Below are 13,350 nucleotides of genomic sequence, written 5' to 3' on the forward strand. Positions count from 1 at the left end.
GAAAGTAGAAAGAGATGGAAAAACTGCCCAAACGCCCAATGAAATACAATTTCAGGGCCAAAACCCACTCTTCCCATGGTAGATAGGCTACCTAGTGCTTACCATTCCCACTGGTAAGCTAGAAGGCTTCCCTCCAACACAGAATGGCTTGGGGGAATCAGAAGCTTACCAACAGTCCTGGATACAGCAAGTCTGTATCTGGACTTGACTAGTTACAGAAAAGGCAGGAAACAAGCTTAGAATTTTTTTTTGTTACAGAAAGCAGCTGAAACAGCAGTAAATACAATTCAGCTTGTACTGCAGGCCAGCACACCTGAGGGTGTAGCAACACTATGGCAAATACAGTTTAAATAAATGCAATTAAATTAACAAATGATTAAAAAACAAGTGCAGAAGGCAGTAAATTAGACGTCTACTAACAAGCAGTAATAAGTGCAGAGTAAGAGTGACTGAACAGATAGCACACAGAAGAGCAACTAAGACAGTTACAGTAAAAGCAGATGAATACGATATATATATATATATATATATATATATATATATATATATTTATTTATATATTTATTTTTTTTTTTTGAGGGAAGGAACAGAGCAGGATTAAGAGGCTACAGGGGTTGTCCTTTCCAAATGCTCTCTTTGTACACAGTAGGAGTGTCTGAAATCAGAATATGATCTCACTGCACTCGGTTGAATGAGCAAATGAGATGGGCCCAGAAGAAGTATCCAAATACAAATCTACAAGAGGGGCGTGCAATTTCAAAGCCACCAACATGTGGGTGGGGAACTAACTGTAGAGAGACAGCCACAACTTCAGTTGAGTTAATATTCAGTGAAAAACACAAACAAATAAATTAAATACAGTACTATATGCAAGAGAGCAGATAAAAGTGCACTTAAATTCACTTATACGTCCAGCTGATTTCAGGTAGATGTTAGCCGGCTAAAGCTCTGATATTAAGCAGAGATAACTCAAAATGTACCACTTATATAAGGCAAGACAGGATGTCAGTGATGAGCTGAAACTACCCCATACTGCTATCAATGGCTACACAGAAATTCTAAAAAGTACTCTGTAGAGAGACAGCCATAACTGCAGTTGAGTTAACATTCAGTGAAAAACACAAATAAATAAATTAAATACAGTACTATATCCAAGAGAGCAGATAAAAGTGTACTTAAATTCACTTATACGTCCAGCTGATTTCAAGTAATTGTTAGCTGGCCAAAGCTCTGATATTAAGCAGAGATAACTCAAAATGTATCACTTACATAAGGCAAGACAGGATGTCAGTGATGAGCTGAAACTGCCCCCCACTGTCATCAATGGCTGCACAGAAATTCTAAAAAGTACTCTGTAGGGAGACAGCCACAACTTCAGTTGAGTTAATATTCAGTGAAAAACACAAATAAATAAATTAAATACAGTACTATATGCAAGAGAGCAGATAAAATTTAAATTCACTTATACGTTCAGCTGATTTCAGGTAGATGTTAGCCGGCCAAAGCTCTGATATTAAGCAGAAATAACTCAAAATGTACCACTTATATAAGGCAAGACAGAATGTCAGTGATGAGCTGACTACTACTATCAATGGCTTACACAGAAATTCTAAAAAGTACTCTGTAGAGAGACAGCCCTAACTGCAGTTGAGTTAATATTCAGTGAAAAACACAAATAAATAAATTAAATACAGTACTATATGCAAGAGAGCAGATAAAAGTGTACTTAAATTTACTTATATATCAAGCTGATTTCAGGTAGATGTTAGCTGGCCAAAGCTCGAATCCCCAAATGATGTGGAAACTCTTCAAAGGGGCCTTCCAAAAACAGATGCTTGGTGCCAGAGCTAGCTCAATGCCAAGAAATGTATAGTTATCTGCTTTGGGAAAAAACATGTACCCGTGAATTACCACATAGGTGGCAGTACACCAAACACTGAAAGTGTGATAAGAGACTTAGGGACACAGGTGGACAGTGGTCTCACCTTCAATAGCAACATCGCCACAACAGTCAGGAAATCCTTCTGTGTGGCACACCTCATCACTAAGGGCTTTTCATTCAGAAAAAAGGAGGTCATTGTCCCACTGTACTCATCCCTCCTTAGACCCATTATAGAATACAATACCCTGTTTGGTGTGTACCTCTCAAGACATCCGCAACAACTGGAAAGGCCGCAGAAATACCTCACTAAAAGAATCACAGGCCTAAAGCAGATGCCCTATGCTGACCGCCTTAAAAAACTCCAGCTATACTCTGTCGCATATTGTCTACTCAGAGGCAATCTCTGCTTAACATACAAGGCCATGTCAAACCCAGAGCTGTTGGACACGCTACACCTAAAGAAATCCCAATCCCTCAGAGCCACATGCTCCAGGGATCTAAACCTTGTCATCACTATAAACAAAACATGGAGGGATAGGTTCCTGACCCAGGGACACCCCAGACTCTGGAATAGACAGTCCATACATGTCAAGCAGAATGCCTCTTTGGCCCTCTTCAATAGGAACTTTGACGATTGGATGGGAGAAAGGAAATTCACCCCAGGGATCACGTCAGTGGACCTGCTAGACAGGGGTCCAGGGACGTAAATAGTGTGGGAAGAAATAGTCAGGGAATTGTTATGGCTAGGCTTGTATAGGCCCTAGGGCCGATAGCCTAGTACCAACCTATGAACCTATGAGGGACCCTCATTCATGTACATACAGTTGCAGCTGCTCAGCCAAGGCAGTCTATGTACCAAGCAATCCATCAGTTAATCAAATCAAATCAGGTTCAAGCTGGCAACTTGAATCCTGATGCATCAGTTAATCAATTAATAAATTCAGGCACTAATTATCAAACTCGAGTCCTAACATCAAGTAGGCAGTTCAGAAAGCAAATCAGGAGGGTCAGTTAAATGAGCACATCATGTTTTTTATAGACAAATCATGTCTGAAGGTGCATAATGACAGTTTTAGCCAGCACGTTTTGGAATATTGCAACTGCTGACTTGACATTAACTAAAATAACATTTGATTTCCTGATGTCTGCAACATCAGAACAAAACATCACGTTATTTTTAGTTCATTTTTATACACTATCTTCTTTAATATATTAGACCTTGTCTAAAACATGCCTCTCCGAAGCATGGCTAATTCCTCTTTTTGCACAGGCATTGAGCTGAAAAGTTCACAAGCTGCAGTTTTGTAAGAGATATGTTTGTCTCATATATTTGTATAGCTTAAATGCAAATATTTTATACAGCTTAAATGTAAAACTCTGATTAATGAATGCAGGATTATTAAAGACATGCTCACTAATAATTGTATCATAACAGGCTAACAAGCATAACCTCTATCTGATTATTGCAGATTTCTGTTCTTGTCTTTGCTACTCACTTTGCTGTTTCATGCCCAACCCAGAGGGAACCGACTCAGTAAAACTGGAAAGAATGCATGGGCCCTATACACCATCCTGAAACATGTTTAACATCCATAAGTCTATCACAATCTGTTGCCAAAGATGACTGACTGTACAGAGCAAGTTATTAGTACAGATTTTGTGAAATAGGGTCAAGAGGAGTGGAGGTGTGGTAAAGAATGCTATAGTTGTAGACTGTTCCTTTTTAGGAAAGGATCCTTGTTTCTTATTGTTCCTCTCTTACCATCTCTTTTTATTGCCCCGTTTATTTATTTATTTATTTATTTTACAGTTTGTTTACTGGGATAGTCCATTGGGCCAAGAAGAGACCATTTTCAATGGAGACCCGTGGAGAAAAGCTCCATGAACAACAATATAATATGAAGACAATGTGTTTACATGTTTGTAATATTACTGAAGAATGATGGTGTTACACAACATGACAAATAATCCACAACTGCAGTGAAAATACAGTCAAAAAAGCAAAAGGTAAAATTACACACACACACACACACACACACACACACACACACACACACACACACACACACACACACACACACACACACACACACACGCACACACACATACAAATAAGTCAATTAAAATAAGAAAAATCCATTGGTGCTTATTCCTGTTAGATTTGTTACAATGTGAAATAACGCAGGGTTGACGTTACAGTTTTACATGAAATCTCTCTGTTTGGATTGAAAAGGCAGGATTGTTTGTTTTCTTTCTTTGCCATGAAAGACGATCTAGGAGATTTTTAAGGGGTGAGCTTGAAAATGTTTGGAAACTCCCTAAATTATTTTTCTTCTCTCATAAAACTATTTGAGGACTTGAGCAGCAGATGAGCCAAATAAAATCTTATTTAAAGCTGAATTCAAAATTTCAGACTTCACCTCATTAGAAAACGTTTGATAACATAACCAGGCATACCTTCTCAAAATAGTAGCAGAAACATAGGCCCTAGACAGTATCTGTACAATCATACACACTCATTAAAGCATGTTTAGATTCTTGACAAATGTTGGAAAAAAATAGCTTTGAGATAGGCACTACCGTAAGGAATATGAATGGTAACTAGTTCTCTCAAACTGTCTATACAAAAAAGCACAAACTTCTACATATGGGTCTCAGAGTTAAGAATTCTATACACTAAAGTGGAAGAAGAAATTCACTTACCAAATGTGTCCAATGTATTCCCTTCTTTGTCCACAGGGCAAAGGTTGGAGAAAAGGAAGAGCGTGTTTACTGCTGGTGACATTATGGAAATGGCTTTATGGTCAGGCCTAAGGCAAGAAAATAATTGCTTGCTTGTCTAGAAACTTTGTAAAACCAATTCACTTTTTTGTCAGACTGGAGGTTGTGACTCAGGGTTGTTACATTCAGCGTTACAAACACGCTGACACTAGTGGAGGAACAGGTGTGGAATGAGGCATGACCATTTATAACATATTGTAATATTCCTTCACTTTAAGGGGAGCATCCATTTGTTCCTATAAGGACACCTCATTCATCCTGGAAATAATCTGTGAGAAGGAAAATTCTTCTAAAGGAGGTTGCAAGGTCCAAGTTTCCTCAGCATCTGAGATTTGGGCTTGAGAATCTATGTCAGAAACATTTGACATGTCTTTCTCAGGAATACGTTTACTGACCTGATTTATTTATTTTCTGACATTTGTTTTCCAGAAAAGTCTGACTAGAGAATTTTATCCATGTTCAGCGTTGGCCTCTGGAGAAAAGCTCCACAAATAAAAGAACAGAAACATATACATAGGTGAAAAATATATGTTGCATACTAAGTACCAGATTGATGGTCTGTAATGTTTTCTTGGCTAAGGTAAGAAAAGCATATCTTCTTAAAGATATCATGTCTTCTGATGAACAATGTGTAACCTTTTGTTTTGTCTTTACAGATATCTCTGAAGACTGAAAACTTCTAACCCATCAGCAGGTCTCTTCCCCTGGCCACAACTAGTAGCATCCCCAGGTATGTCTCTGTGTGCAGTAAAGATGGATCCCCATGCCCGCTTTGGACACTGGAGCAGCTGAAGAGGGTGTAGCTGACCCATAGTTCATTGGGGCTGAAACAACTACACAGAGGAAGCCAGAAAGATAAGTGAGTGGTCTGAAGAAGGTTTACTGGCCACTGTAGATTAACCACCATTGGTCGCGGTGAAGACTGAGCCTGAAGAGTTGACAAGTGCTCATTGGTAAGTTGTTTTTCTTTCCTAGGAACTATGAAAGTCGGACCGACAGGAATGGGATAAGTATCCATGTTGTGACAGAGCAGGATGCTTCAGATGTGGTAAGAAAGACTGGAAGGAGTCAGCAGGAAGGTGACTTGTTAAATTGTTTGCACAAGTAGCACACTTACTGTTTCACAGACATATAGTATCCCCAAAACAATGTAATCCATAAGCAGCACACTAAATGCCTATCAAAGACCCCCTCTCAAACCAAATTTAGTCTGACAGAAAAAAAATAGCAGGTAAGTTGTCAGAGTGTAACACAAACAGTACATAACTTGTAGTCATCCATGCCAAGTAAAACACTTTCTCACACAAAACTTGTACTGCAAAAATTATAAAGTTAATATAAGTAGTACATTCTGTTACCAAATAAGCCCCCAAAATAGCCAAAGCTAAGAACAGTGGTCCTTTACAGTACGCTTTCAATATAGAGCTATACTGGGTTTCCTAAAGGGATAGACCCAGTAAAATAATATAAAAGTGGGGAATGTGGAATGTGGTTTATTGAAAAAAGCTGTATATGTGGTTTATGCAGGTTCAAATGAATGGGCTGTCTCAATGTGGCTTGCAAGTATAGAGAGCCCTCATTCCCACTGGTGCTAAAGACTTTAGGCTTCATCAGTTATGTTTTCCCAAGAATTAACAACTGACCATCTTCCAAAAGCTTTGGCTGCCTACAACATTTCCACTCTGACTACTGATTGGTTATCTCTGAGAAGGGAAAATCAGCGTCAGAGTGGAAAATCTTCAGTACTTTACTGCTGACTCATGAAGAATCAGTTCAGTGGCTTCATAAGAGAAACAACCAGCCTTTATCGCCTTTCTGGCAAATAATTCCCTTTTGGTAACCCTTCCACAAAGAACTTTTAGCACCTGCACATCAAGTTAATAAGCACCCTAACAACTGCATAAAACATGAACCATAGGCTATAACTCAGAATTAGCAGCAGCAAGATTTATGAGGCTGAGGAAAATTTGTAGCTCGGTGAATGAATTCCAAATTGAAACTAATAAGATGGAAGCTACATTTGTGAGTAGGGGATATAACAAAATTCATGTAAGAAGGGCAAGAACTGAGGCTTCTAACATGTCTAGAGATGAGCTCCAATGGCTTAAAGATAAAAATATAGAATATGCTAACAATGTATCAGCACTGAGACTTATAACAACATATGATACAAATACCTTAGGACACCTGCATTACTCTTTGTCAGGTGTACTGCCCCAGTCAAACTCCACACCTGACACTGTCCCCAGAGAAGGTTGTACCTGGACACCCAGGTGCTTGGGGCCAGAAGTGAGAGTTTGGATGTGACTCGCCCCCCTCCCCCACCTCACTGGGTAAGTGAAAAAATGATAAGAGTAGTACTTCACTGGTGCCTGAGGCCTCCCACTTATTCTATACCTCTCATGTCCTCTTCACAGTGCCAGACTAGAGTCAAACTCAACAGGGTCTGCTTTCCCCGCTGATTATGTAAGTGTAGTGTATTTTATGTAGGCCAAACTTTGAGACCACTAAAGCAATGAATAGCTGTACATCTTAGTGACATAAATTGTTAAGTGCCCTAGAAGTGCTTTATATAACATAAACATGAACAAGCTTCTGCCCATTTTATTTTTGTCAGTATTGATCTAGGGGTTGGTGAAAGTTTATCCATCTTGTCCAAACATAAAATATTAGATAAAAAAAGAAAAATTATGGATTATCAACTTAGGTGCTATGTACAAACCAGGATTAAATGAATATTGGTAGGATGATTTATTTAATGCATTTAAAATGTGAATAATGGATTTGTATTGTGGTATTTATTGTGGTATTTATTACATTTGCCTGATTAGGATTATATTTATTCATAATAATGTAGAATGATAGTTAGAATTGATAAAATGGATTGTTATTTGTTAAAAATATTTATTGTTATTATGTATGTATAATAATCTGATTCTGCCACTTTAAATGGTGTTTTTTTTAAATGGATGTGCTACATGAGCCCGCTTTGCACTGATGACATCAGTGGCTTTGTTTTGTTCATGCCAGACTGCTTATGTGTTGGATTATCTTATCATGTTGGTGTTTATTTAATAAATCACTATTTTGGTGAATATTCCTATTCCGAGTGCTGGTTCCTTGTTGGAAGTGGAGTTTAGATTCGTTCATTGCACCAGTTATCGGTTGTTGTACCATGGTATGTTGGAGAGCTGATATATATATACTGATTAGGTTTATATTTATTCATAATTATGTGGAATGATAGTTAGAATTGATAAAATGGATTATTATTTGTTAAAAATATTTATTGTTATTATGTATGTATAATAATCTGATTCTGCCACTTTAAATGGTGTTTTTTTAAATGGATGTGCTACATGAGCCCGCTTTGCACTGATGACATCAGTGGCTTTGTTTTGTTCATGCCAGACTGCTTATTTCTTGGATTATCTTATCATGTTGGTGTTTATTTAATAAATCACTATTTTGGTGAATATTCCTAGTCCGAGTGCTGGTTCCTTGGTGGAAATGGAGTTTAGATTCGTTCATTGCACCAGTTATCGGTCGCTGTACCATGGTATGTTGGAGAGCTGATATATATATATATATATATATATATATATATATATATATATATATATATATATATATATATATTTATATATAGTTCCCCTTCACAAGATCGAATTCCTATAAACTCGAAATTCATAATCCCGAAGCCAGAATCTCGAGTTTACAGAAACTCGAAAATGTGAAGGGGAAATAAAAAAAAAAAAAAAGCATCTTTCTAATGTTTTTGCAGGCTGCACCCCCCACCCCCCCCCACTTAAATATCCCTACTTCGAGATCGCACTACAGTGAAGGAAAGGGAAATCTCCCATTCTGCGCTATATGCGTAAGCGCAAAATGGAAGATTTCCCAGTTCTCCACTATATTGCAGTCATGCAGCTCTTAGATGACAGCTGCAAGGGTGCAGGGGGATCTATCTCCTGCAAAAAGGTAACTGAACTCTTTCTTTTATAACCCTAAACTTCCCATTCACAATTTCGAGTGAATGGAAGTTCGAGATTCTGGTCTCGAGCTTATGCATTTCGAACTTCCATTCATTCGATCTTGTGAAGGGGAACCATATATATATATATATATATATATATATATATATATATATATCTCTAAGGAAATAAATCCACAGATTCCAGCAGCTCATATGCACGTATGGTGATGGCTAGATTTACCAATAATTTCAAGAATTTCTTGCTGGAACTTGTACTGTGGATTTATTTTCTCTGATGTAAAAATCTTATTCTGGGTGCATTTATTTTTGACTGAAGCTGTCTGTGCATCATAAAGGTGCTGTTTGTGTTTTTGATATATGTACTAACAATACAACTAGATATGGGAGTGGCTTTTATTATGTTCATTTTACTCAGCAAAAACATTACACCATCAATTGCACTATATTATTATTTTTTTGGTGGGGGCCAAGTTTCCCCTGCACCCCATGTGGAAGGGATGGCCACTAGACATCCTTAGGTTGCGCAACTGGCCCCAGCTGTACAGAAATTCTGGGGCAGAACAGTGAGGCTGGAAGACCCAGCGATGTATGTAGGGAACAAGGTAGAAAGGCCATAGGATGAAGCAGGGGAGCAAAAACGTGCATAAAAAACATATATTTAACAAGTCCATTATCCATACCATCAAAGATTTATTGTACGTTCCATCTTTGTGAGCAATTAAGAAAAGTCTACTCCATTCATTCTAAGAAATACATTAAAAAATGGACCAACACATACTACATACAAAATACACAGGAGTGTAGGTATGCCACAGGAACATCAAACAAACATTTATTTGCACCAAAAGAGTAATTTTTTTTACCACTAAACCAAATAATCAGACATTTACTTACAATCTATCCATGCCTTCAGATGTTTACATACATTCCACCCTTGTGAGCAACTAAGAAAACCCACTTCATTAACACTAAAAACAAGTAAAAAGCTAGCCAATCAGAAAAGAGCATAAGCAAGAAAATGAAGTAGATTCTAAATATTTACACAAAATAAAATGAGGTGAAAGCAGAAACTATAAAGTAAGACATCCTTTCATTACCTTCACTACACTACTGAATAAAAAAATAAAGTGACAACATGAATGAAACTTATTGTAGAGCAAGACTAGAGTACTATCATCCATTTGATAAAAACCTAAGGAAACCATATAGCTCTGATCAGTAGACACTTTATAAAAATGCCACAGTCCATTAAAATGAACTGGAAATAGTAATTCAACTAGGTAAACCCAGATAGGTGGAATATGTACAGGTTTCCTTGTGGAATAAAAATATAATTATTAACAATGTAGGATTAGGTAACACAGTTTGGCACTCATAATTTCATCAACTGTCCCCATAACCTACAGTGCAGTATATTTCATGTATTAAATACAAGACAGCCTCACATACTGCGCATTTAAATGTTGACATTTATATATATATATATACATATAATATATATATATATATATATATATATATATATATATAAAAAAAAAATATATATATATATATATATGTGTGTGTGTGTGTGTGTGTGTGTGTGTGTGTTTTTCTATGTAAGTATATGGGTCTACTTCTGTTCTTCAAAATTACATTTTATCGAATAACAGAAACACAAGCCCATTTCTGCAAAAGTGCATTTACGCAAAAATGCACTTTTGCGAATTACAGTTTACCAGTGCACGGTACAGTGGGGATAAGGGTATATACCCTTTTCCTCACTGTAGTGTGATTTCAGAGTTAGTATACTCAAGTAGCAGGGGTGTGGGGGGTGCAGGGGTGCTTGCCCCCCTGCAAAAATGTGTTTGTAATGTGTTTAATTGTTGTCTGGTGCATTGGTAAACTGTAATTGGTGAAAGTGCATTTTTGTGTAAATGCACTTTCACAGAAATAGGTTGATATTTCTTTCTTAGATAAAGTGTAATTCCAAAGACAGAAGTAGACCAGTGTGTGTGTGTGTGTGTGTGTGTGTGTGTGTGTGTGTGTGTGTGTGTGTGTGTGTGTGTGTGTGTGTGTGTGTGTGTGTGTGTGTGTGTGTGTGTGTGTGTGTGTGTGTATATGTATATGTATATAGTTCATAGGTTTAGTGTTTTACAGCAAAACACATACGGTATTTCCCAGTTACCACAAAATCTGATCACTTTATTTTCAGTATGCTTCCATAACACAGAGGATTATGACTGGGTCCCTGATCATAAGTAATATGTTAAGTGTTTGAGACATGGATATCAAGAATTTCTCATAAAGAGAGAAGCTCAAGAGGTGAATCTTGACAAATATGTGGAGAACACATAACTTCCAGGGTTATTACTGGAAAGACATAATTATAACACTTTGTAGTTGAGTGAAGCTTTACCTGCTCACATGCATTCCAAAAAAGGAAAAGAAAAGAAAAGGAGAACAATGTAATAGAGGTGTGTGTTTTATAGCTTAAGAATCTGTAACCCCCTCTGTACACAGAGACTGACCGTCCAAGAAGAGTATCAAGAAGCCAGTCAACACTTCACTGAGACTTTTTAAAAAGTCCAAATGAAGTGCTAAAATTTGTTTAGTGGCTTCCCACTGCTCCTCTGCTGTTGCCGTTGAGAACTGTTGAACATGAGACTAGTACTTAACAGAGCTGAGGGGTGTATAACAAGTGTTAAGAACTATTGTGTCATCAGAAATTTGCTTAATAAACCTGTCTTTTTATTAGTTTTAGAGCATAATTCTCAGCACTCCATGCACTGCATAACAGTCACACATAAATAACCTTGCAGCTCTTTCAACAGAATCAAATGACTAAAATAACACATTATGGACTGTATGATCTCCTTGTCATTCTTACCTTCCCCACAAAGTCTGAGAGGTTGAAAATTGCCATGATCAGAATAGGAAGCCATTCTCCCAAAGTGCAGTTCCGAATTTCAGACTCCAGTCCAGGAAAAAGACACAATGTGATTAAATATGTCACTGCTATGGAAAGCATATAGGCCCAAATTACCCGTGACACAATGTATCTGTGTAATATCATGTCTAAAAGAAGCAAAATAAAGAAAGACATAAAGCTGACGCATTATTTCATTGCATTTTGTGAGAGTGTTGGACAGTAGAAGACTTCTAAAATTTCAAAATAAGTACTTATGAATACACAAAATGCTACTCTGGCTCAACCATGATACAAAGCATTCAGTTATTTATATGAATGTCAGATTCTTGTGCATATCAAAATCGTCAAGCGTTTTAGTGTTTCATAAACTGAATCCTTCAGATTTTACTTGATTTCAGAATCAGTATTCTGTTACGTTTTTATGGGGACTAATACCGATACAGGGCTGAAGTTGAACAGCACCTAACGCATGAAGAAAGCTCTTTGCCATGTGCCCATGCCAGGTTTAAGGTTTGCAGTGGATAATTCTAATTCAGGATGTTTTTTTTTCTTCTTGCATTTCTCCACTGATCTTCACTACATTAAGAGTACAAGAAATACCCTAAAGTATATGTCATAGCAGAGGTATACACTTCTTAAACCCTGCTCCCTTTCAAGTGTATGACTAAAGACTTGAGTAGAAATCCTCATGAAACAGCAATGTACCCCATGTACAACCAGAGATCTCTGAGAGCCACCTTGTCCTCCAATGTCACACCAGCAGCTGAGTCCACGTCACTGTTTCCCTTCTCCTCATGACCCAGCCATTGTCATGTCTACGTCAATAAATTATTATTCATTTAATGTGGCTGCATTGATTTGCACAACAATAAGAAGAAGAAAAAGTTTACAATTCTGTACTTTGAATATTGTAATTAAAATGGACAAGTCTTTCAGTTATTTACAAGTGCACACCACGTTTTAAATGCTTCACTCAATGCAACCAGTTTAAAAGAGAGAATGTTATTATTTTAATATTCATCAACACAGCCCTTCATGACTGTTTCTAGGTCTGTATGGAGCATGTCAAAATGCAGTTTTGGTTGCTAGTTCATTAATAAACTTCTTCACCTGGCCAATAACATAGTGTAGTCACACAGCTAAGTGCATGTTAAGCCCTTCTTCATCTACCTGTGTCCTTCTTGGACAGGGGCAATAGGTGATGATTTTAGTGTCTGCTTGAACCAGACACCTTGGGAACACAGGTTGAACTTGCCTAGGCTTGTAAAGGCCCTGAGACTGTTAGCCTAGTAACCTCCTATGATCTTATGATCCTATTTCACTAAACAAGCAAACATTTCCAAGTGTTAAACTTCAGTGTCACTGTCAGACTTACAGTTCTGAGGCCATATTTATAAATCTATATAAGCAATGGGTAGAGCTCCCGTTGTGCAAAACTCAGAATTCATGTACAACAGATCCACAAATCATACTACATCTCACAGATAGAGGTTGCATGTTTCTAAGTGTGTGTGATTCTGTTATTTTTATACACTAGATAGATCATCTTTATTGACCCAAACAACAATCTGAACTAATCTTTAGGTAAACATTTGAAATCAATGTGGCAGGCATTGTTAGTTGTACACTCTATTTCTGCTGCTAAAAAGTTGTCATTTTATAAGCAAAGCTGACTTTGTTGTCTTACAAATAAGTATGTCAATTTCAAGAAGATCCAGTGGGAAGGTGATCCACTAGGCAGAAGTAGAGAGAATACAGTCATTGAGTGGGAAACCAAAT

General features: G+C 37.3%; 1 protein-coding gene across 4 annotated transcripts in view; it reads right to left on the reverse strand.

The window, feature by feature from the left end:
* Positions 1-13,350, reverse strand: part of SLC29A4 (solute carrier family 29 member 4) — an 838,710-nt gene that overhangs the window by 105,976 nt on the left and 719,384 nt on the right. For all 4 annotated transcript variants that reach the window (XM_044089484.1, XM_044089483.1, XM_044089482.1 and 1 more), the window contains one exon: positions 11,530-11,717. In XM_044089484.1, the coding sequence (XP_043945419.1) occupies positions 11,530-11,717 (188 nt within the window). The remainder of the gene's footprint in view (positions 1-11,529; positions 11,718-13,350) is intronic.

Source organism: Protopterus annectens, chromosome 12.part0 (assembly GCF_019279795.1).
Source record: "Protopterus annectens isolate FY-2018-M chromosome 12.part0, PAN1.0, whole genome shotgun sequence".
Taxonomy (NCBI): domain Eukaryota; kingdom Metazoa; phylum Chordata; order Ceratodontiformes; family Protopteridae; genus Protopterus; species Protopterus annectens.